This window comes from Sphaeramia orbicularis, chromosome 18 (assembly GCF_902148855.1).
Source record: "Sphaeramia orbicularis chromosome 18, fSphaOr1.1, whole genome shotgun sequence".
Classification (NCBI taxonomy): domain Eukaryota; kingdom Metazoa; phylum Chordata; class Actinopteri; order Kurtiformes; family Apogonidae; genus Sphaeramia; species Sphaeramia orbicularis.
The window spans coordinates 44,293,031-44,319,873 of NC_043974.1; the positions used below are offsets into that span (position 1 = coordinate 44,293,031).

Sequence of the window (26,843 nt, forward strand, 5' to 3'; positions counted from 1 at the left end):
TTTTTGCCAAGACTAAACTCATATGAGACGTTTGGGATTCAGCCACAGGCCTTTTCCGTGTTAATGCGGGGGTTTTATGGCAGATCTGTGGTGGGTTTGTTTGCTTTTCTGACTGTCGGAAACCCACCACACACAGACACAGGTGGAAGCAGCGCCTCCTTCGCCTTTTCAAAGTCCCTAAAAGGAGAAAAAAAAGAGTGAAAAGGAAAAGGAGTGTGTGTGATCCGAAGCCAGACTTTTAGGCAAAGCCAGCTTTCACTCTGGGGAAGAACCAGACGAGTGTATCTGTCTGTGAATGTGTGTGGGTTGGACTGAAAAAGAAAACAGTCAAATAACACTCAGTCATTGTGAAATCCACTCTGTTTTCATTCCCCAGTTTATAATAGAAGACATGAAGCAGCAGCAAACCAACAAACACAGCAACCTGCACCGTGAAGACCAGCACATCACAGTGGAGGAGCTGTGGAAAGGCTGGAAGACATGTGAAGGTAAAACAGACGCACAACCATGACATATTCAACTCTGATCTGACTTTAACCCTTTAAAGACCACCGTGTCGCCGGCGCCACATTGTTTTATCTGCCATCATTCAAATTAACACAACTCCTGAACCGTTTATGCCACAGGTGTCAAAACATGCGGCCCGAGGGCCAAAACCGGCCCGCCAAAGGTTCCAGTCTGGCCCGTGAGATGAATTTACAAAGTGCAAAATGCAAAAATTACCCTGAAGATATTAACAGTCAAGGGAATCAAACTCAAAAATAATAGCATAATAACCTAGAAATAATGACTCCAAATTTTCTTCTTGGTTTCATGTGAGAAAATGAATATGACATCATGCTGATAAATAATGGCAACACCAATTTATTGCCAAGAACATTAAATTCTGATATCCTTTAACAATAAAATGTCAATAACCTGAAAAAATATGTGCAACCTGAAATGTCTAAAGAAAAATAAGTTCAATTTTAACATTATTCTGCCTTGGTTGATCTGATCTGTAATGCACATGTAGAAATCATAAGTTGAAGCATAATATTGATCAAATTGTACTTGTTTTTCTTCAGAAATTTCAGTTTTTTTCAGGTTATTCACATCTTTTTTGTTTTGGATAGTGTGTAAAATGAAAATAGATTCATCATTTAATGTTATTTTTTGCACAAAAAAATTTGGAGTTGTCATTAGTTGTCATTAGGCACATAGAGCAGCAGAGTGCAGTCAGTGAGAGAGATTGGGGATTTGTATTACTTTTATCAGCGTTTTAGCTAGAGGTAGACCAATATATTGATTTTTTTTTTTTTTTCAATATCGGCCATTGACCTTAATTTTTTTTTTTTTTTGTGGGCAGCACTTGAAGTTTAGTAAATGTTAAAAGAGTTCTATGTGTATGTGTATTAATATTTTAATATTTTCATTTATATTGCTGCACAAAAATCTTAATTATCTGACTGTTTCAATTGTATCTTACAGTCAGTGTGCTTTAAAAAAAAATATATATATATATCGGCCTTAAATATCACGTATCGTTAGCATGTGTAAAATAATTGAAAGTTTATTTCTGTAATCTCAAAGAACATTTCCAGTTGTTTCTTCATAATAAATGTGAAAAAAAATTTTTTTTTGAAGTTGTTTTTGCTACAACACAGTGTTTTTTTAAATCAAATATTTTCGTTGATCTTTCTGGTGTGAAGGAAGAGATACAATACTTGTTCAATTGAAGACAAAGTTTTTCAATACAGGAAACAAACATCAAACTATGGAAGCGTATTGCATTCATGAAAAAATAAAAATCAACTGTTTTTCTTAGTTAACAAGATAATTATCTCGGAAAAACAGAGCTGATTTTTTTTTTTCATAAAACCATTTCTTGTAATTATGAGATAATTATCTCAATAAAAAAAAAAAAACTGAGTTTATTTATATTTTTTCATAGTCTGTATAATCATAGTGTGTTTGTTCTGTGAGGTATAACAGTTTTTAATATGAAAACTGAATATCCTACATTTTGTGTCAGCAACAGTGCTCATATTTGGAAGAGGATGGATTATTTTAATAAATTAACAAGATAATTATCTCAGAATTACAAGAAAAGGCTTTATGAAAAAATAAAATAATCAGCTCTGTTTTTACAAGTTCAATCTTGTTAATTCAGAAAAACAGAGCCGATTTTTATTTTTTCATGTGAATGCAATATGCTTCCGTATCGAACTCCCAACAACCGAAACAAAACGACAAAAAAAAAGAAAATGAAAAGGAAGGAACCCCCCCCCCCAAAAAAAAAAAAAGAAAAAAAAAAAGAGAGACGAAGACCATTGATTCACAGCCTTTAGAGCCCCACATGATACAATAAATGAAATAATGAGCTGGGTGTTAGAGTTTGCAGAAGTCAGAGGGTTTTTGAGTTGACAACACTGTTTTCAGCATTTAACACATAATAATGATAGTTGATGGCCAGATGTTCAGAAAATGTTCAAAAGAATTGGCAAAACAGACATTTACAGACACTTTTATTGCAGAAACAACATACATAGATGTAGTCCTGTGATAATGTTAGTGTTAAAAGGGTTAATCCTGCATTTGATCAGACCAGAACGGTTTGATCCTGTTGATCCAGTGTTTGGAAATACTCGTCGGGCTTTGGCGGTGTAGCGTGCATTATTACATAAATACTAGGTCACATGACACAGGTGTGGTTGAAGCAGGTAAATCACCTGTTGACAGATGAACGTCATGTGCTCCTACTGGTTTAAGACCTGGTTTTTTGTTCATCCCACCCACGTACGAGCTGACGCAAACACACAGACCGGCTTTAATCCCCTGGACTTCTATCATATCTATGTGTGTTTGTTATTTTATTTGGCCAGAACAGAACTCATAACGAACAGAAGAAACTGTAAATGACTCGTTTTCATCTGTTTTTCATGCCGTTTTCATGGTGTTAAGTGCAATAGTGACAAAGCGCAAAAAGCTTTAAATAAAATGCACATATTGGATAAAATTAATCAATATTGGATCGATTTCATTTAAAAAAATTCAGTTCCCTTTAAAACCAGACGTGATTTATAAGTTTATTTCCGGCTTTTAACAAGTTCTGCTCTGAATAAACAGGGGAAATAATGTACATTTTGTCACTGTATTCTATTAATTTCGAACAGACCAGTAAAATAATAACAAAATAACCTAGAAATAATGACAACTGCAAACTTTTCTCCATGTTTTGGAGTGAAAAAAGTTTTTGAAACTTACTGAATCATCTTAATCAAAATGTTTTTTTTTACATCCAGGATTTCAGACGTAGTTTTAACAGGGATTAAAAATAAAAACGCACTTAATAAAAATGTAATCTTGAAAGAAGACAAATATGAACTACACATTAATATGAAAATGTTTGTTTTTTTAATAGAGGCTGAAACTGAAACAAAGCTGTTTTCATGTAATAGTTGAATTTCACTAAAGACATTTAACACAGAACAACTGGTATTTATTCATATTGTATCTTACACTCGTAAAATATGCAAGTGGATCTTCCATGTCAAGTAAATAAACAAATAAACTGAGATTATTTCAAGGCTTTACTTAACTCTTTAAGTGCCAGACAGTTAAGGGGCTAATAAGCCTTAAAAGTGCCACAGATTTTGGCCGTTTTTCAGTATTTCGTGTCGTTTTTATAATATTTGAAGAATCCTGCAGGAAACCGCTCGGTAACATCCGACCGATTGCTGATTAGATTCAAAACGCACTGGACGCAGCCGATTCATTATTGACCGTAATTTGCATAATTTATAATAATAATAATAATAATAATAATAATAATAATAATAATAATAATCTTTATTTATATAGCACTTTTCATACATTAAAAACTCTAGCACAAAGTGCTTTACATATCAGTTTAAAAATCAGTACCGCCCCCCACCCACACTCACCCGCACACACACACACACACACACACACACATGCAAACCCACAAGCTCACACATACTTAAGAAGACTGACTGAGCACGGGTAGACCAGAACAAAAATGCACAAGTAAAAGTAAAACATCAATTTAGGAGGAGCTGTCTCAGGGAGCCATCCGCACCAGGAGGCAGCCGCCGACCCCGGCACCAGCAACACAGCCCCGCATCCCAACTAGTGGGAGAGGGCCAACTGGGACCCCCACCCACCAGAAAGGAGCGGACCCCAGTGAGAGAAGGCGCCACAGCCCCCGGAGTCCACAGCCGCCCCCCGGCATGGAGGGCTCCCTCTGATGAAACACCGGAGAATAAGAAACATTAAAAACATATAAAAATATTATTCGGTTGCGTGACCTCAAATTCCCGTCTGCTTGGTCTCAAAAGGGGGACACAGAAAGAACGTCATCGAAATGTGAGAAAGAAATGGGGGTGGATGGTTTGTTTGTACACAAATATGGCGTGTTCTCCAAAGCCGATCTGATCGGCCCGTGGCACTTTACAGGTTGTTTTCGTAAAGCCAATTTAATCGGCCCATGGCACTGAAAGTGTTAAAATATATATAAATTTGATTTTTTTTCCCCCAAAAATCAGCTATTCGTTGTAGTTTTTTGTCATGTGTCCAGTTTCATTGATGATGATGTAAAGTCAACGTAAATGTAATAAAAGTATACCCTTTTTACATCATGAAATTACTGATAATGTCTCTGTATGTATGTATATTTTGCTAATATTCCTGTTCATATGCAGTTATGAAGAGTTTTTTCAGTAATATGTATTTATATATTTATGACCTTTCTCAGATAATGGTCACAGAGTGCTCCATAATAGAATTAGAGCAGTTAAATTAATAATAAAGTGATAAAGTCATAATAAAAACAGATAAATATATGATAAAATAAACCCATTTTCCACCGTGTGAACTCTTCTGTTCCTCCTGTAAAACTGGGCTTTGGTTCTGTACTCTGGTCTAAACCCTTCTGCTCATGTTTGTGTTTGTTTTTGGGACTTTTCTTCGGGTGTCTTCGTCTTCACTCCGTTGACTGTAAACACAGTTGAGTTCATGTGACGTATTTTCAGAAAATGCCATAAATGCGTCCAAAGAATCCACATTAAACACAATAATGATTGGGTATTCACACGTTGAAGCCAGAAAATACTCAAAACTCACAAAAAGACCAAGGTTTTCATGACATGTGCCGTCATATTTGTGAATGTTTGAGTTTTGTTTAACCATCATTTACTAAAAGTTCAGGTTTTGACACTGAAATCACAAAGAAATTCAGTTTGTTTCAGTTTATCAGATTTTTAGGGATATTTCAGTTTCAGGTGCAGTTTTTGGATGTGAACGAGAACCATTCATCATTAAATATATCTGTATGTTCATAATGTCATTGGACACACAGTGACAATAAAGGCTATTCTATTCTATAAGAATAACCTATAAATAATCACAACTACAAATATTTCTTTCAGAGTTTGAGTAAAAAAAGTTAAATTATTTTATGAAACTGTTTAGAATTTACAAACTATCCTTTAATAAATGTGAATAACGAACAACCTGAAATCTCTTCAGATAATTAAGTGTAATTTTATCAATATTCTGTCAGTTTATCATTTACACATGTACATTTAAACTTACAGATCACAGTGGATATAATAATTTCTTTTTCATTTTCTGTATTATTTCCTTCATTTTTCTGTTAAATTCTTTAATTTTCTTCATTATTTTCTTGTTTCTTTGTTTATTTTTCTTGTTACTTAATTTTTGACTCATTTTTGGTAATTTTCATTATTTTGTAAAAATTCTATTAGTTTATTTTAGTTTTGTTATAGTTTATTTTCTCATGTTTTTAATTTTTTTACATATTTTTTCCATTTTATATATTTTTTCTCCTTAAAATGTCACTTTTTTTTTTTTTTGAAGACATTCCATGTTGTTTGTATTTGTTCAGGTTATTCACATATTGTGTGAAAGGACAGTTGGTAAATACAAATATTTTATCTAATTTTTACTGTAAAACAGACAATCATTTGTATTCATAGGTCATCACATGTTTGTCACCTGATAACTGTGGGATTGATTTGAACAGAATTAAGAGTTAAGTGAAATAAAATTAAAGCATCGACAATGCTTGTTGCTGAATTAAAAGACTGATTTTGCCCACATTTATTTTTTGATGAAAGTATTTTAGTTTCTTTACATGATGTCAAAAATTGACCAAAAACTTCACATAATACGTCAGTTTGTTTATTTATTTCAAATATTGCATTAAAATCAAACAACAAAAGAATTATAGAAAGAAAGTCAAACATTCAAAAAGGAGCAGGGTGAATTGAAAAGGAGTGGTTCATCATGACTCCATGGAACCAAATACTGTCATTAAACTGTTCATGTCGAAAACAGGGAGAAGGTCATAGGTCACTGAAAGATGATGTACCTGTAACTTATAATGTACATGTGTAAATGATAAACTGAGGCAGAACATGGTTAAAATTACACTTATTTTTATTAATAAATTTCAGGTTGTTTGTGTTTTTCACATTTTTTAAAGGATAGTTTATACATGTAGACATTTTCATCGTGTAATTTTACTGTTTTCACCTTAGAACATTGATAAAAGTTTGTATTTGTCATTATTTACGGGTGATTCTCTTCTTATTTTACTGGTCTGAATGTGGTTCCTGTTGTGGTTTCCATGGTGACGGGCATCTAACTGGTCTTTGTGCTTGTCTTTCTCAGTCCACAACTGGACGACGGACGACACGGTGCAGTGGCTGAAGGAGGCGGTGGAGCTGCCTCAGTACGAGAAGAACTTCCGGGAGTTTCGAGTCACGGGGAACACGTTACCTCGGTGAGAACTCCTCCAAGGGGGTCAGGGGATCCTAGAAGGTTCTGTACACGGGGGGATGCTGCCCTCTGCTGGTGGAGAACAGTAACGCAGAGGACAACCACATGCATTTAAGACGTTTAATGATCCATTCGAACCAGTTTAGTGCAAAACACCTAATGATAGATCACTGTAATGTGGAGTATGAAGGAAGAGTCTAAAAAAAATACACTGGATTTAGTATTTTTTACCCCATTGTGCTACACTTTACTGTTATAGTGTAAGAGAAAATGAGTTATTAACCTCCTCCCAAACACAGATATTGGGACTTGAGTCATAAGGCTGGACTTAAGTCACAATTTTAGGACTTAAAATATTCAAGATCAGGGGTGTCAAACATACGGCCCATGGGCCAAAACCAGCCGCACAGAGTTCGATCTGTCCCACAGGATGAAAAATTAAAGGATATCAACAATCAGTGATGTTAAAATCATGTTAGTTCAGGTTCCACATCCCAACCAATGTAATCTGCAGTGGGTCAGACCAGTAAAATAATAACAGAATAACCTATAAAACAATAAGAATTATAACACACCACACTTATATAGTGCTTTTTTGGACACTCAAAGACACTTGAAACTATTAGAATTTTTAAAAATAATGAAGAAATAAAATAAATACAAATGTGTGTCTTTGTTTTTTGTGTAAAAAAAAAAAGTTGAACTACTTGAAAATATTTACATTTACAAAATGTCCTTTCACAAAAAAATGTGAATAACCTGATCAAATATGAACAACATGAAATGTCTTAAGATAAACAAGTGTAATTTTACAAACAAAAAACAAAACATAAAATAAGTGTAATTTTAACAATATTCTGTCTCAGTTTATCATTTACACATGTACATTACAATTTATAAATGCACACAACGTGTAATTACAGGCAGAATAATGTATTTTAATAATTCTTATTCCATTTTCTGTATTTTCTTCATTTTTCTGTTGAATTCTTCCATTTTCTTCTTTTTTTTTTTTTTTTTACTTTAATAATTTTTTGGTCAATTTCTTCCTTTTCTCTTTTAGTTAATGATGTGTGTGTATATATGTATATAGTTTAATTTCTCTTATGTGCTTTTAATTTTTTATTAAGTGTTTTCATTTATTCATTTTTTTCTGTTCTCGTGAAAATTACACTTTGTACATATTTGTTCAGGTTGTTCACATTTTTTAAGGAGAGTTTGTAGATATTCTGTGGGACCTGAACTAAAATCAGTTTAACTTCCCTGGAATAAATTAATAGGAATAAAATGATTAAATGTAAATTATTTCACCTGTATAGTCTCCCCCCCCCCCCCCCACCTTAAAGGTGAAAGTGTCCATGTAGTTGTGGATGACAGAAAATCCAGACGTCAGTGCGGAACTCATGGAATGTACGGCATGAGCGGACCAGAGGGGGGTCTGGGGGGTCAGGTTCAGGTTCAGGTTCAGGTTGGGGGGGGGTGGGGGGGTCGTGTTACAGCACAGACCCCTCGGGCACCGGGTGATCCAGTGATGTCACAGTGAAGAGGGTTGAGATTTCTCTGGCTGCCATGATGTCTCAGAGGATAAGATGGAGGAGGAGGAGGATGATCAGCTGATATGAGGAAAACAGCTGAGTGGACAAACGAAGGTCAAACATCAGTTAAACATGAAGAAAAACAGGCAAAGAATTTCAGAATTATAAGAATTTTGGTCCTAAAAAAAAAAGAAAATACTTTGAACAGGAAAGATCAAGACTGATAAAGTAGAAGAGTCAAATGTGACACAATGAAGCGGTTCTACTGATAGAACTGATAAAACTGATAGAACCCATAGAACTGATAGAGCTGACGGAACTGATGGAACCAATACATCCAATAGAACTGATGGAACTGATAAAATCGATAGATCTAATAAAACCGATAGAACCCATAAATATGATAGAATCGATAAAACCGATAGATCCGATGGAACTGAACTGATGTTATTCATATTTTTTAAAGGATACTTTGTAGATATAAATACTTTCCTTACTGTAATTTTCCTTTTTTTTTTTTACCTTTAAACAGATAAAAGTTTGTGTTTGTCATTATAGGTTCTTCTGTTCTTGCTTTACTCTTGTAGTTGTTTGTTTGTTTGTTAACAACTTTACAGGAAAACTATTCCAACCATCTTTCCCAAATCTTCCCCACAGATAGGCCTAGGCCCTGGGACCAACCCATTACATTTTGGTCCCAGTAGGCCAAAGTTCAAGGTCACAGCAAGGTCACAACATCTACAGTTTTCCTATCTGTCATCATTGAGCAATTTTTGAAAATTCATACTAAATTCAAAACGACTCTGATTAGCCTCCAATTTGATCCACCTGTAGCTTAGAACAATATCTTGTATCTGGCACAAAATCGTCCACATCCACTGTGGAATGTGGACTCTGTGGACATTTACATTGAACATTGAAAATCCCATTTACCACACATTTAAAATTAGAACTCAACAAATATTGATGTGAATTGAATCTAATTGGACAGACACATGACTGGTACCAAGCTTCAGCTTTTTCTGCTGTATGGAACAACCTGGAAACTGTTGAATTTAAACAGAAATAGTCGATCCACACATGCACACCGCTCAGGGTGCTCGGTGGAGGTTTGCGTTCTCTGAACACTTGTTCTTGTTGGTCTGAATGTGGAACCTGAACTAAAAGGACTTTAAGGTTCCTGGCCCAGACTTTTCCCAGGTTCTGGTTCTGTTCTAAACCCTGGTTCTGTTGACGTCTCCTCTGTTTCTACTTTATTTCAGTTGTCAGTATTAACCTCATGTTCATAAACCCTCTGACGTCCTGTGTTTGTTTGTTTTTCAGAATAGCGGCCAACGAGCCGTCGTTCATGTCGATGCAGTTGAAGATCTTAGACCCGCGGCACAAACAGAAGTTAAACCTGAAGGCGTTGGACGCCGTTCTGTTCGGTCCGCCACTACGTAAGTCTGCGTCGCAGCGTCTGCGCCGTGTCGCGGTTAAACTCCGCCCCTCTCTGACTCCGGTTCTGTGTCCTCAGGTCCACAACACAACTGGATGAAAGACTTCATCCTGATGGTTTCCATAGTGATCGGCGTGGGCGGCTGCTGGTTCGCCTACGTCCAGAACAAGTCCAGTAAAGTCCACATCTCCCAGATGATGAAGGACCTGGAGAGTCTGCAGCACGCCGAGCAGAGCCTGTTCGACCTGCAGAGCCGGTAAGACCTGGACCCCATCAGAACCAGATTAGACTAGAACCACTTTAGACCAGAACCACACTGGACCAGAACCACATTAGACCAGACCTGCACTGGACCAGGCCCACACTGGATTAGAACCACACTGGATCAGAACCACATTAGACCAGGCCCACACTGGATCAGAACCACATTAGACCAGACCCACACTGGACCAGAACCACACTGGATCAGAACCACATTAGACCAGAACCACATTAGACCAGACCTGTACTCCCAGAGGGTTCAGAATGATTCAACAGCTCTTATTTGAAGTTAATTGTTTCCACTTTATCATTAGTTTTGTCTCCTCTTGAACCTGATGGTCCCTGGTACTGAGGGCAGCCACAGTTCCATCTGCGTTGCTATGGAAACGCTATTTGACTCTTGTAGCAATGCACACATTCTATCAACCAATAGCACGACAAACATTTAAATGGTCAAATGTTTAAACCAGTCTGAGACCAGTGTATGTCAGGAAAGATTTAAAAAACACAACAGACAGTGAGACGAACTCTGCAGCGCTAAGCTAACAGCGCTAAGCTAACACTAAGCAGATCTAACACTACAAGTATTATTTATCTACTGAACGAGACAAAGAGCAATAATTAATTTCATTTTGCATCACTGACTATATCATGAAAAAATATGACTTAATATGACTTCTTTAGACTGTATTTACCCACAATGCCCTGTGTTGTAGTCCACTTCCTGTGTTTGGTTCTGTTGAATCGGACGCAGACGTATGTTTTTATTCTGTTCAGATTTCACTTCTTTGATCGACATGAGTATTTTATTGTACATTCACACCAAACAAACGAGCCAGATGATCAGAGGAAAAGAACTAGAGTTAGAGTAAACAGATCTGGGGTCAGTGAAGCCGCAGTAACAGATAAACTGATAAACAGGTTTGTTTATAACTTAGTATTTGGGGTGTAATTTACTCTATGCCTCCATGCTCAGGACAATAGTTGTATTTGCATCCAATATATTTAATCGAAACTTTAAAGCTTTACATTTGACGAGACATCCTCACATTTACAAAACAGTTCTTCTCATTCCACATAGATGGTTCCTTTTTTTTTAAAGAATGTCAAAGTATTTAATGATAAATAGAAACATCTTTTTAAATTATGATTATTTATGATTAATTGGTTATTAGTATGATTATATATGGGATTATTTTTTAAATTATAATTATTTCATTATTTTTACTTATGTTGTCTTTTTTTGTTAGAAGAAAATAAAATATATTGAGTAATAAAAACTGGATAAAATAGTACGTTTCTGTCATTAAATAGAAAAAAGGCGCTTAAAACAACAGAAATAAATAGAAAACATGAGCCTAAAACTGTCTAAAGTGGACACCAGCTGCAGGTTTCAGTGTCTAATATGTGGAGTTGTGATGTTCACTGATCTGTGTGTGTTTTGAGACCTTTAGATTCATCCTTTGTTTTTTTCATCTGGACAAACTTTGCACAGATTCTGACCTTTATCAGTCTGTTATGTAACGGCGCCGCCATCTGCTGGTGGAAAGATGACACTGCAACAAACGTACACTAAAATACAAGGTTTATCTATGGAACAAATGGACAAAGATGGAACCTGGAGACAGTTTCAGGATGATTTTATTTTAGTTTGTTTATGTTATTTGCTCACTTTTCTTTTCTTTTTTTTTAAGCCTAAAATCATGTTTAAAAAATACCTTTAGGACTGATTTGGCAACTGTTCATGTGTGTTTTTGTTGTGTTGTAGTTTAAGTCAGTTGCAACTTTTTACTTTCACACCTACTTTTCTTTATTTTAATGATGATGTTTTATATCAGGGGTGTTAAACATACGGTCCGTGGGCCAAAACCAGCCCACAAAAGGGTCCAATCCGGCCCACGGGATGAGTTTATGAAATAAAAAAAATTTATTGAATATATTTACAATTAAGAAGTTTAAACAAATTTTAGTTCCACATTCAGACCAATTTGATCGAAAGTGGGTCAGATCAGTAAAACAATAACAAAATAACGACTACAAATATTTATATTTTTCGTGAAAAAAAAATACAATTACATGAAAATATTTACATTTATGAACTATCCTTTAACAGAAAATGTGAATAACCTGAACAGTCATAAACAACCTGAAATGTCTTAAGGAAAACAAGTGAAATTTTAATAATAATGGGGGAAAAACTGAATAAAATGGAAAGTGCATGAGAAAATGAACAACTACATAAATAAAAAAAAAATTAACCATTAAAAAATTATGAAGAAAATGACCAAGAATTAACCAAAAATTAATAAAATAATAAGAGAAACACACTAAGAGAGAAGAAAATATTTAACAGGGAAGTAAAGTAAATAATACAGATAATGAAATAGAAATAGAATGAAATAGAAATAATTCAAATTCAATATTCTGTCTGTTATTAAATGTTTTGTGTATTTGTAGATCCACTGTATCTGTCAGTTATAACGTACATGAGTAAATGATAAACTGAGGCAGAATATTGATAAAATTACACTTATTTAACCCCAAAAAATTCCAGTTTGTTTCATGTTAGTCACATTTTTTAAAGGATCGTTCATAGATGTGAATATTTTCACTCTAGAACATAGAGAAAAGTTTGTATTTGTCATTATTTTTCTAGGTTTCTCTGATTATTTAACTGGTTCTGATCCACTTTACATCATATTGGTCTGCATGTGGAACCTGAACTGGAATGAATTTGACATTCCTGTTCTAATTAATAGAATAAAATAATGAAGTGTACATTAATTCACCTGTTTATTTAGAGCAGAAGTTGTTAAAAGCCAGGAATAAAGTAATAAATCACATCTTGTTTTAAAAAGAATAGATTTTCTGATTGAAATCGGTTTAATATTGGTTAAATTTTTATCTAATAAGTGCCTTTTTTCAGTCTTTTTCTGTTATTATTGGATCAGTCTGGGCTGAATGTAGAACCTGAACTGGACTTTAATGTGAACTCTGGCTCGTATTGACCCGGTCTGGTCCCGTCTGTGGTGTTTTTCGGTTCCTCAGGCTGGAAAAGGCTCAGGAGGAGAACCGGACCGTCGCCGTGGAGAAGCAGAACCTGGAGCAGAAGATGAGGGACGAGATCACAGGCGCCAAAAACGAAGCCCATCGGCTCCGGGAGCTGAGGGAGGGGGCGGAGTGTGAGCTGAGCCGCCTCAAGTACGCCGAGGAGGAGCTGGTCCAGGTAGGAACAGAACCGTGACAGCAGGGTCCGGGTCGGGAAGGACACAACCACGACCTCTGACCCCAGAGGAAGAACCGCAAGAGGTTCATTCACAGCTCATATGGATCATACCGAGGTGTTTGACTTTTATAAAAATTAAAGTGAACTGTTTCTCTACGACCAAAAAACACAATAAAAACCGGAAATAATATTGTTAAAGTAATGATAAATAATGCAGAAAATGAAAATAAAAAGGAAATAATAGAGAAAAATTAAACAAAAATAATTAAAATACAAGATAAGACATGAGAAAATTTGCCATAAACTAATAACATATGATAAATAATGAAGAAAATGAAAATAAAAAGGAAATAATACAGAAAAATTAAACAGAAATAATTAAAATACAAGATAAGACATGAGAAAATTTGCCATAAACTAAAAATATATGATAAATAATGAAGAAAATGACCAATAAATGAGTAAAGCCATAAGAAAAACTAACTAAAAATGAAGAAATTTTCTTTAAATATGAGGAAAATGAAAGAAACAAAATTATAAAGAAAATAATATGGGAAAATTAAATTAAAATAAGTCAAATGCTAAATGAGACATGAAAAAATTAATCATAAACTAATAAAATAATGATAAATAATGAAGAAAATGATCAGTAAATGAGTGAAGTCATAAGGAAAACAAGCTTTAAAATGTTCAATTCATTTAACTGATACTGGGGAGATTTTCTTTCATCAAATTAATGCCAACTGTAAAAAAAAAAAAAAAAAAAAAAAGACCAAAAAACAGTAAAAATACACCTGGAGGTTCAGTATTTATACAATTATAAGATTTACATGTGTTTATGTTATGGTTGTCCTTCAATAAGTGTTAAGTTTAATGTATTGTATTTATGTAATGTAATATGTAATGTATTTATTTAGTTTTATTCACATTTCAACCAGTGCAGAAAAAAAAACTGGAAAATTAAAAGAAAACTCTTGTTCTACTTCAACCAGTCAAATAAAAACCAACACTTTTATTTTAATTCGGAAAATATATTCACATGTAACAGCATTATCATGTATTTAATCAGTAATTAACTGAACTAAGACACAAATGCCATAGAAAGACCTAAACATCAGAACAGCTGATGAAACTATAGGACAACTAGAAGCACTCGGAGAGCGCAGACCTCCGCCAAGGCTGATCAGTGGCCCGCCCCCGTGGGCCCCCCCACCCCCGATCACCACCAAAATGTAATCATTTCTTCCTTATCCCATTTCCAACAAACCCTGAAAATTTCATCCAAATCTGTCCATAACTTTTTGAGTTATGTTGCACACTAACGGACAGACAAACAAACAAACAAACAAACCCTGGCAAAAACATAACCTCCTTGGCGGAGGTAATTATAGGTGATTTTTTTTAGGAATTTATATATATATATATATATATATATATATATATATATATAAAAACCAACCCAGGAGACAATACAATGAAATAAATAAATACATGCAAGGTATGTGTTCGTGCAAATAATAAAGGTGATACAAAAAATTATTAGAAAAAAATTGTCGTCATAATAACTTTCATCAGTTGCGCTCCAGTCAGTGTTGTGTTGAACAGGTTTACTGCTTCAACAAACAACAGAGCAATCAGTTCAATTCAGTTCTTTATTTATTTTTTTAAACTTATGATTTATTGTAGACATTCAACATACGTACAGTCATAAGACTTAGATTGTACAAACTGAAGTACTCATCAGATAGATTCATACCAACAGATTTACACACAGACAAAACAAAATGAAATAAAATACGACAAAACAAAAACTTTTGGGTGTGTGGATGTTTATTGTATAAAAAAAATCACAGTGAGATAGAAGTTGAAGCCTCTTTCATGCAGACATAGCAAAACAAAAGCAAAATTAAAGTGCAACTCCAAAGTGGAAAAAAACTAGCATCAAATATAGGACAATGAATGCACCAACGGGGGGAAAGAATGGGAGTAATTGAACATTTGCAAGTCATTTGTTTGTTATTGTGGAGCAGCATTTGCATCAGTTTGACTCAGTTCCTCCATTAACGTGCATTTCACTCTCAATATTATAATAATCTGTTGGTTTATGCATGAAGTAAAGTCTCATTTATCATCATGTGGAGCTTCTTTCTCAGTGTAATCTCAGGAGAAGGAGAAGCAGATATTTGTTAAATGACTGTCGATGCGTGTAAATATATTCATTACCACCGAAACACCTTGAAATGAAAAGACTCATTATGTACTTTTTCATGTTACATTTTCATTCCGTCGTTGCATAACCGGCAGATTTCCCCGTCGGCCTCGGCATAAAAAATACAGCGTGGATCCATGTGAGGTTTGACTTTCTAATGAGAGTCAGATTTAACCAGTTCAAGGCAGATTTGATGTTATTACAGTATTGGATCAGTGATGTCCGCCTAAAACAACCTAAAACAAACTCATTTCTGCAATTTCCTTAAAAAAAAAAAAATCATCTCTAAAATACTGCGATCTTACCTACGAGTTAAATCAACCGTATCTTTAGTCACTTTTATTAAATTGGACATTTATAAAATGGAAAAGATAACAGCATTTGTTAATCACAAATTGGAGAAATCTTCTTCATACTGGGAAAACTGGGTCAACTATCAGTGATTGTGCTGAATGGAAAAGATCTCTCCCTACTTGTTCATAGTTTTTTTCTTTTTTTTCTTTCTTTCTTTTATTTGGTTATTTGACATAAAATAAAATTATTCTGGCATTTAGAGCAGACAACAGATGTATATGTGATGTACTGAATGTGAATGTTTGATACTGAATGTCAATAAAAAAAATCAAATAAATAAATATTAAATTTAAACCTTAACGCCAGCTTTATTCATTAACCCTCTGGTATCCACCTGTAGAGGCCCTTACTAACCACCAAGGGTACGGAATAAAAAAAATCATAGTTTGTTTTGAAGTCTTTTTTGTGTATTTTAAATAAAAATACTCAATTGTAGTATTTTTAACCCTTTAAATGCCATGTTTTTACTGTAAACAAACATTAAAACACATATTTTTTAATTCAGAACAACATAAAAAAAATTTTACTACATAATTAAATTACTGTGTGTGTGTGTGCACACATACATACACATATATATATATATGTGTGTTTGGGTACATACATCCAAATATACATATATATGTGTGTGTGTGTGGCTTATTGATCAAAAACAGTGGTTATAATGGGAGTAAATGTGCATTTTTTACTCACTTTGGTGTGTTATTCACAATGTGCAAATTTTAGTTGCTGGTCAGAATTTTAAAAATCATGCTTAAAAGAACAACTTCTGAGTTCTAACCTAATACAAATTATGAAAAAATCATATAACCTTTGTAACAGGAAGTCCAAAGTGTGCATAACATGCTCACCTGGATACTGGAGGGTTAAAAACAGAACAGTTATTGAGTTTTTCTCTACATTTAACCTTTACAAAGTGCTTTATCAGCTTGACTTATAATATTATCCTCCGCATCCAGCATTTTTCAGTCCACATCAGGCCTTTTCCTATATTTAATTTGCTATTTTCATTCGGTCTTTGCATAAACAGCAGATTTCCCGTCGGCATTAAAAATAAAACTGTGAATGTTCCTGGTAATGAGTCGTATTTATCCACTTCAAGTCAGATTTAGCGTCATGTGAGACTCCAGTATGGGATCAGTGACGTCAGAGGAGGTGGTGTTTGTCTTTAGTGGTGGGTTTAACTCAGATCTAGACCTGGACCTGACCGACCCTGTTCCTCCCGTTCAGGTCCGTAAGGCCCTGAAGCGAGCGGAGAAGGAGATGCAGTCGGAGCGGTCGGTGCCAGAGGCCCTTCAGAAGTGGCTCCAGCTCACCCACGAGGTGGAGGTCCAGTACTACAACATCAAGAAGCAGAGCGCCGAGTTCCAGCTGTGCGTCGCCAAGGACGAGGTAAGCTCCGCCCACCGGCACCGGGGCCTAGACTTTAACTCCACCCACCTGGGGCCCGTTGGATCAGTGGTGGTCTGGGTTTTGTGGTGTTGATCCTGAACCTACAGAACTAGACGGGTTATAGGTGTAGTTAGGGCTGTGTATCGGCAAGAATCTGGTGATACGATACAAATCACAATACCAGGATCACAATATGATATATCACGATATATCATGATAGTGTTTTAAAAAAAAAAAAAAGGAAGGCAATTTTTTGTTTCTTTTTTTTAAAATGATTATTGCAGCAGAAATCTGCACAAATACTAAACACATTTTTATATGATCAGAACAGAATCTAATGTTCTATCACCAAATGTTAGAGTTCAAACTGAAATTCTGTTTTAATAATAATAATAATAATATATCAGCTTTACATAGCGCTTTTCTAAGTACTCAAAGACGCTGAACTGAAACAGATCAGATTATTCCTGACTTAGTCCACTTTTGCTTTGGGGGTAATTAGAAGCAGCGAGAGCTCAGCAAGGCAGACATTACAGTTTCAGATCCTGTTCAAATGTTCATATTCTGTTAGTTCATAAGTAACATCAGAACATTATTTTTATGCAATCCCAACAAAGGAACTAACATCTGCCTCTCAGACAGTAAAAAGTGCTTTTAGGATGCTTCAGATAACTGTTATTTAATAAAGCAGTGTTAAATAATAATAAGATATAAACAACAAAGAAAAACAAAAAACAAAAATGAACCTCCACAATATCTGCATTTGAAGAAGTACCTAAAAATATCGATACAGTATTGTGAAATGAAATATCGCGATAAATCCACTACAGCTAGGGGTGTTAGAAAATATCAGTTCTGCAATATAACTTAGACTAAACTAGGAATTAACAACTAGTTAACGACTATAGACAGACCTCAAACCCTAACCCATGGACCAGTATCATGCATCAGTCCCTTTTCCACCAACATTTATTTATTTATCTGGTCAAATAAATCGTTTCCAGGCGCCAACTCAAAGCCCCGCTGAGTTTCTTCTGAGTTTATCTGTTAAATATTTTCAACGAGGTCCACGATCTTTTCAGTGAATTTGCTCAAAAGAGTGACTTTAAACACTCAAAAAAACTTATTCATCAGACGTTCTGAAGAATGAAGTGAATGTTGTACAAATGGAATAAACCAGTTCACAGACGCCACTGGATTAAACATGGAGGGTGAACAGAAAAGTAGAGCATGTTCCACTAACCAGCGTTCTTCAACACACAGCCCCACCCCCACTTCACTAGGAACCTTAACCAGGGGAAGTTTGGGATCGATGAAAGTTATTTACCGGGTAATTTTAGTGATGGTGAACCAGATGTTTGCAGAATTTTAAATGTTAAAACTGGTGTGTGTTTGTGTGTGTGTTTTATCTGGGTCACATTCATGAAACTGTTGAAATCACTGGTTTTTTTAATGTAATTCCAGGCAGAGAAAATAAAAAAGAAGAGAGGTTCTGTTTTTGGAACTCTACACGTCGCCCACAGTTCGTCGCTGGATGAGGTCGACCACAAGATACTAGAAGCAAAGTAAGAACACAGTCTTTATATCCAGCATCTCACACACACGTCTGCAGGTCCAACAAGCATCAGCAGTGTCTGTTTAAGACAGATAGCTCTGTAATAGATGCATGACGTTATTAATCCCCAAATGAAGAAACTAAAATGCCACGGACTCATAACACTCATCACAAGATAGATTCACCAGTAAAACCTGTGGAGTTGGATCAGTGACAGTGAATGTAGGCGGTTGTTTTTATGTTCACTTAATGATCTAGTTCACAGAATATCACTGTTTCTTCAGTTTTCTGTTTCTGATAAAATAACTTTCAACATGAATCTGACCTTTAATGCACATCTACAGGATCAGTGAATTAAACATGAGAAAATACACGATTTTCACTGACAAATACAGAGGATAATATAATAAATATAGAGCACACTGAGTCTTTCTGGGTTAAAACTAGATGGATGTGATTCTACGTGTTGTATTTCTACGTCCACAGAAAAGCCCTGTCGGAGGTGACGGCGTGCCTCAGGGAGCGTCTGCACCGTTGGCAGCAGATTGAGAAGCTGTGTGGTTTCCCTGTGGTCAATAACTCGGGCCTGCCCAGTCTGACGGCCAGCCTGTACTCAGACCACAGCTGGGTGGTGATGCCCCGGGTGTCCGTGCCCCCCTACCCCATCGCAGGAGGCGTGGACGACCTGGACGAGGACACGCCCCCCATCATTCCGCAGTTCACAAGTGAGTGGTTTGGGGGGGCGGGGGGGGGAGACAGTCAACCCATGGGTCAAAACTGGCCCTTAAAGGAGGATATTAACCCTTTAGGCGGCAGATTATTTTTTAAATATTCAATTTTGATGTAAAGATTTGAAAAAGCTGTCTGTTTCAGCAAGTTATGTCGAAGTTAACTGTGTCAAATTCATTTTAATTCAGGTTTCACATTCGGACCAGTATGACCTTAACCTCCTAGGACCCACTGTCCACCACTAAGGACATTCCATACAAATTTTAAAAACTGCATCTGAAAAAACTGTTGCATCATGATGTTTCCAATGTAGGCACTTAATAAAAAAAGCTTGTACTTTGCTGGGATTTCCTGGGTCTTAGGAGGACAAGTAAAATAACATAATAACCTATAAACATCGACAGTTACAAATTTTATCTTTGGTTTAATGTGAAAAAAGTAAAATTACATCTGAAAATATTTACATTTAAAAACTTTCCTTTCACAGTAAAATGTGAACAACATGAAACATCTGAAGAAAAATAAGTGCAATTTTAACAATATTACACCTGCATAAATATTTTCTGAACTATAAGTTTTGTTAATAGCTGTGATATATTGTTGAAATTGCACTTATTTTTCTTGAGACTTTTCATGTTGTTCACATTTTATTGTGAAAGGACAGTTTTTAAATGTAAGTATTTTCAGATGTAATTTTACTTTTTTCACATTAAACCAAAGATAAAATTCTTATTTATAGGTTATTATCTTATTATTCAACTTAAGGTCATACTGGTCTGACTGTGGAACCTGAATTAAGATGAATTTGATATTTCCATTAATGTAATTTAACTTTTTTCATACAAAATGGAAATATAATTTGACTGTTATTACTGATTTCTCTGTGGCCCCTGAACTAAACCGTCCCGTTGTTAAAGCTCCGCCTCTTTGTCCCCAGCGGCGGCGTTGATCCGACCCCCCCTGACCCGGAACAGCAGCCTGTGTCGGTCCCGCCGGAGCCTCCTCAGCTCCCCCCAGTCCTCCATGATGTCCCCAGACCCGGACCTGCTGTCCATGGCCAGCTCGTCCCTCTCCTATCGCCCCGAGGCCGACGACGAACATATCATGTTCAGCTCGGATAGGAGGGGGTATGTAGCTGTGGCCGGAACGCCGCGGAATGGTTTTACAGTTTGGACTTACAGGTGTTTTATCCAGACTCTCTCACTGATGCATTAATGCTTGGCCTTGAATGGGAAGGTTTATATGTGGAGGATGCACGGGAACCCTCCGAGGAAAACCATAATTAATGATTAATACAAGTAATTATCAGGCTCCTAGCACGCTTTAATTACTGCGCTTTAATTAATGTATCATTAAGACAAAATCCCAAAGAAAGTAAAAAACTAGACATATCATTAATTATCACATCATTAGACACAATTAAATTACTTTTTTATGTCTGGGTGAAAAAATTAGAAGTACTAACCTGTCGCAGTCTTGTTTTTTGAACAAAAAGATTGAATCTAAGAAAGAATGAGGAGTGAAACTCACCAAAGCTAATGCTAAGCTACTTAAACACCAACCAAACAGAAGCTAATTTTAGCTAATGCAGGTCGCTGGTAGGAACAAGCAGTGTTTCAATTAACATTTCATCAATCAGCAAATATGAACTTAGTGATACATTCAGACAAAAGCCCAAGAAAAGTTAAAAATGTAGACATAGCATTATCACATCATCAGACACAGTTAAATTACTTTTTTGTGTCTGTGGGAGAAAAAATTAGAAGTTCTAACCTGACACTGTCTTGTATTTTGGTCGAAAGGACTGAATGTGACGAAGCTAATGCTAACGCTAAGCTACTAAAACACTAATCAAACTGATAATTATCAAATGATGCATTTAATGCCGCCATGTAATTCTAGCTGCTAACACATGGCATTGCTTTTGGTTCTGACATGATAATTCTGTTAGCAAAACCACAACATATAAAACTAATTTAAGTTATCATATTATTGCTAATATTAGCTAATGCACATCACAGTAACAACCAGTGTTTCAATTAACATTTCATTAAAACACTTATCAATAAGCTAATGAGTAAATGGGTACATTTGTTATGGCTACTTGACAGGGTAGACACAATCAAATTACTTTTTTGTGTCTGGGTGAAAAAATTAGAAGTTGGCGTCTTGTTTTTTGGAAAAAAAGATTGAATCTGAGGAAGAAACTCAGCAGCTAATGCTAGGCTACTGAAGCACCAGCCAAACTGATGATGATCAAATGACACATTTAATGTCACCATGTACTTTCAGTCGCTAATGCTAACAGAATTATTATACAAGTCAGAGCCAAATTATTGCTAATATTAGCTAATGCAGTTCAATGATGGAAACTACCAGTGTTTCAATTGACATTTTCATTAATCAGTTAATATGTATTTATCAATATAAGCTAATGCTAATGACCTAATGCGTATATTTATTGACAGATTTTTAATCATTTTTGACCTGTGTCTATTTTATGTAAACAGGCAAATATTTTAATTAAGCAACGTTAACTTGATACAACATTAACATTATTAAATCCTGTTAACCAAGGGAGTCAAATACACGGCCCGCGGCCCAAAACCGTCCACTACAGGGTCCACTCTGGTCCGTAGGATGAATTAGTGGACATCAAAGTCATTTTAGTTCAGAGGCCAAATACAGAACAATATCATTACCTTCCTAAAATAATTACCTAATGGCTTTATTGTCAAATCATCAACTAGTCAATTTTTGCTTAAGCTTTTTGTGTTTCCTCAAAAACTTACACTAAAACAAAGGGAAACATTTGTATTAGTCATTATTTATAGATTATTATGAAAGTATTTTACTGGTTCTGATCCACTTCAGATCATATTGGACTGAGTGTGGAACCTGAACTACAATCAGTTTAACACCACTGACATTCACTAATTCATCCTGTGGACTGGATCGGACTCTTTGGTGGTCGGTTTTAGTCCACGAGCCGTATGTTTGACACACCTGTGCTGTCAATCAAAGCCCAACCTGGCAGACAAACGGTCTAATTCTTACTAACAGATACATTTAGAAAAAGACAAGTTCACTCACCAGATGAACAAGACATCGATGACTCCCAGAAAACACTATTGGTGTAGCGTTAGCATGTTAGCATTAGCTCATTAAATCCATCTGGCGAGCATCAGATATTTGTTTCTTCTTCTTCATGTGCCTCAGATTTCCGTCTTCCGTTCATATTTCCTTGTGGTGTTTGCCCTTTATTTTACGGTGTGTTTCTTCTTCTTCAGGGAGGCTCCTCAGGACGCCGGCTCTGACACTGACTCCCTGAACTCGTCCCTGGGTCGTAAGTCTCTGCAGAACCCGCCCGGCTCGGAGACGCCGTACCGGAAGATCTCCCGCGAGGAGCTGCTGCTGTTCAGCCAGAGCGCCGAGCTCCCAGTGTCCAGCCCCGCCCCCACACCAACCCCCAGCACCCACACCAGCAGTGGCAGCAGCAGCGGGAGCCTCAGGGACTCCGCCTCCACACCTCCCCCTCCGGCCCCGCCCCCGTCTGGGCCGCCGTCCACCTCGCCGTCCCCAGCGCTGGAGCACCACTCCTTCGCTCACAGCGGCTCGCCCGACCTCACCCGCATCATCCCCGAGTCCCAAAGCGCACAGTTCTCACAGGGGGGCGTGGCCTCTCCGACAGGGAAGGGCGTGTACAACGGCGTCCTGGAGAAGTCCTACAGCTTCGGCCAGCTGCCCGCCAGCATGCTGCCCGCCGTGGGCCGCCACCCGTCGCTGACCTCCCTGGACTCGGGCGTGGGGCGGGACTACAAGCTGCAGAGCACCTCCTCCCAGGACTCCAGCGACAATGGAGAGAAAATGAAGCGCTCCTCTTCCAAAATCAAAAGTCTATTTAAGAAGAAGAAATAAAACTTACAGCGCCAGGTAGAGAGAAAAGTCCGTTACACAGAGTGGTTTTAGCGCTAATACTAAAAATGGACATGGCTGAAGCTAAAACATGTCGTTTTCTCTCTTTTTTTCGTCATCGGAGATGGAATGTAGCTCAGTCTGAGAGGCTTTCAAAGCCCCTGACTGGTAGCCTTATTTTCAACAATGCCTTTTTATTTAGTTCACTCATAGCCTCACGGGGGGAAACCTGCAGGTCAACCAAGTGTCAATGAAAGGTCAAAGGTCGTGGCCGTTGTCGTCCAGACCGCCGACGCTCACGGACCCTTCACTGTCTGTTATGTTTGAGTTTGAACCAAAAAGCCACTATGTGTAGGGTCTAAAGGTGCAGTCCATGCCATGATGCGTTTACTTACCTGTGTGTATGTAGTGTTTCACCGTTTCTACTGAAGTGACTTTTCAGTAACAGAACAAACAACGTCACAGATTTATTCACTTTGGCCAAATTAACCCTTCGCTAAGTCCCTTTAACGTCGATACGTCTGAAAAAAACTGTTTTTACAGGTTTTACGTCCGATATATTAAAGGAAATAAGAATAAGAGCACTTTTCTGTAGTAACAGTCATGAACGGACCTCGCACTGAGGCTAGATGCTAACGTTAGCAAACAAAGGCTGTTGGACATTCAATGACAGCGGTTTTAAGGGAAGGAAGAGAAAATCTTTGCAATAATAGATAAAACAGTAAATATCAGACGTTAGCTTGTTTAGCACACTGTTTTTAGCCAATGAGGGATGTGTGCTTCGACTTAAAGTTGGGTCGTATGTTAATACTTGAGGCTAAAGTAAAGACAATATATCATAAACGAAACACCAGAAAGACACATTTTCCTTTGTTCGCTAAAAGCTGTGTGCTAAACTAACTATTGTTAGTTTCCTTTACGTGATTTACACTATTTTGTCAGACTTGAATGGTACAAAACTACCTAAACTTAACTTTAATAACGTCATTAATATTCAATTCTGTCTGTTTTGTAACGATGCTAAGCTAAGCTAGCAAATGGATGCTAACATTGTCATGTGGAACTAAATTCAATCAAATTGTGCTTAAACATGTTCTAGTCGATATTTCACAACTACATGCATCGTTATTCTCTTTAGAAAATGTTTTATTCTGTAGTTAATACAGTTTTAAGTTCTCAAACAGCCTCAAATTAAAATACAATAAAGTAAAAACCTAAGACCCACGTTCATTATCACAGAGTAACCTTTGCTAATGTAGCATTGGTGAGTGGGAGGGGCTTAGCGAAGGGTGGTCTAGGTTTCGTTTTCCAGACGCTGGATTGCATCTTGTGAAGTGTTTTAGGGCCTTCCTGAACTCCTGTACTTGATTAATTTCCTTTGGAAAAAAAAACTCCTGCTAAACGTTTGTTGCACTACTGCTTTCCTAGTGTTTACGGGAAAGAGCCGCTGCTCGCGGAAGAAACTTCTAGAGATGAGAGGAGGTGATGGGCGGCGGCACCGCAGACGCCACAGACGACGCCAGAGCCACAGTTTTCTGATGCGTCCTCAGTGCCAACGCTTATCACCGCCTCAATATATGAATATAAATAAATATATATATATATATATACTTTGTTTTCACATCCTTTTGTTGTAGATGTTTTTGAATAGATTTCTACGGATGGAGGTTCAACAGCTGAAGGTTATTGAATATGCAGATTTAACCCATCAATGACCTGATCATCGTCCATGTAATCGATACTACTTGAGTAACTGCATCCTGTAGCCACACCTCCATGTTCTGTCTTAAGCCCCGCCCCTTCGACCGCTCGGTGTCGCCGTCGGATTTGGGTCAAACTGTGCAAATATTTGTCACATTTAAGTAAAACTAAATTGTTCACAAGTGATTTTTTTTTTCATTCTTTAACAACAAATGTTCACGTTGTAGTGTAACCTAAATAAGTACAAATACAGAAGTTTTAAGTATTTTTCTAATATTTTTAATTTTACTTCCTCAATTTTAACAAGTGTCTTTACTTTCAAAACAGGGTCATTTTAGTTTTAAGGCATTTGAGTGAAATTAATGAGTTTTTATTTGGCTAAATGGGTAAAATAATGATAATAGAAAATCCTTCATTACATCGAACATGTTGTCGTTTTTTGTTCAGTTTAATGTAAATGTTTTCATGTAATTGTACTTTTTTTTACACAAACTAAAGTTTACATGTCGGAGTTGATCTGGTGAATGAAGTTAAACTACGATTTCAGTCAAACTAACACGTTTAGACGCACTTTTAAAGTCCAGTGTTTGTCAGATTAACGCAATAATTTGATACTGATGCTAATTGTAAGACAATTCATTCTGTCGGAGTCGTTTTATCATGTGGGCGGAGTTTCGTTAAAAATACAGAAGAAGGAAATACCTGTTTGTAAACGTATCTGTCGTTGTGGACGTCGAGGCGTTAAATCGCGTTTTCCCGTCGTTCGTCTCTGGGTTCAGTTTCTCTTTTTAAGACATTTTCAAGTTCATCATTTTTTTTCTGTATCGTAAAATTCCGTCTCCGTCGTGACCCAGATCCGACGCCGACACAGAGTTTCGCCGCCGCTGCTCTCTAAGCTCGACGCCGACCCGTGCAATACGACCCCTGACCCCCGTGACCTTTGACCCCTGACCTCCGGGCTGCACCGAGCGCTGATGTCAACCGTCCTGCTTCACACTGTGACTTCTGCCTCCTCCATCGCTTCATCCTGGACCGGGTTCTGCTCGACGGGTCATGTGACTTTACCGTTTCCGTGGCGATGCGCCGGAACAGTCAGGGCGTCGACGCGGCGACAGGACGATGCGATGACGCCAGGATTCAGTGGCCTCTGTTTTAACAGAAAGAAAAAGATAAATATATATATTAGCTATTTGGAAATTGACGGACTGAACAGCACACGTTGAAGGAAGACGACGACGAAGACGAGGAAACGAATGTTTACGAGACATTAGGGTTTTTTGACAACATTTTGTGTGTGAATATTTGTATACTGTAGAAGAATTAATAAAAAAAATGGAGACGTTTCAAAGCCGTGTCTGCTGTTTTTTTCATTCTGTAACAGGAAATGTTCCTGTTTTAGAGGCAGTTGGATGTAAATAAATACAAAAGTACAGGTTTTAAAGTACTTCAGTTTTTACTTTAAAGTTGAACAAATATCTTTATTTTCTACTTACATTTTCAAAACAGGCATTAGAGTCAAATTCCCGATTGTTTTTATTTTACTGAACGGGTAGAAGAAAAATGTATGGTCGCAAGAAAATACTGGTGTAAATATTCTACAAACGACAAAATACAAGATGAAAACTGTTAAAACTGCAGCAAATGATGAAAACGTCAGATAAAAAGTAAAAACAAAATTATAAGATAAAAAGGACCAAAAAAGAACTCAATGGAAATAGATGTAA

At 36.6% G+C, this 26,843-nt stretch overlaps 1 protein-coding gene across 2 annotated transcripts in view; it reads left to right on the plus strand.

Annotated features, from left to right (window-relative positions):
• The window catches only part of stim2b (stromal interaction molecule 2b), an 89,480-nt gene extending 63,010 nt beyond the window's left edge, over positions 1 to 26,470 (plus strand). Inside the window, exons 3-12 of one of the 2 annotated variants that reach the window (XM_030162948.1) lie at positions 377 to 488; positions 6,697 to 6,808; positions 9,663 to 9,778; positions 9,856 to 10,033; positions 13,087 to 13,264; positions 17,058 to 17,219; positions 18,684 to 18,784; positions 19,261 to 19,499; positions 20,441 to 20,630; positions 22,794 to 23,421. In XM_030162948.1, coding sequence (XP_030018808.1) covers positions 377 to 488; positions 6,697 to 6,808; positions 9,663 to 9,778; positions 9,856 to 10,033; positions 13,087 to 13,264; positions 17,058 to 17,219; positions 18,684 to 18,784; positions 19,261 to 19,499; positions 20,441 to 20,630; positions 22,794 to 23,421 — 2,016 coding nt within the window. Of the gene's footprint in view, positions 1 to 376; positions 489 to 6,696; positions 6,809 to 9,662; positions 9,779 to 9,855; positions 10,034 to 13,086; positions 13,265 to 17,057; positions 17,220 to 18,683; positions 18,785 to 19,260; positions 19,500 to 20,440; positions 20,685 to 22,793 lie in introns of both variants that reach the window. The other variant, XM_030162947.1, reaches the window with a different exon arrangement.
• Positions 26,471 to 26,843: the final 373 nt, after the last annotated feature.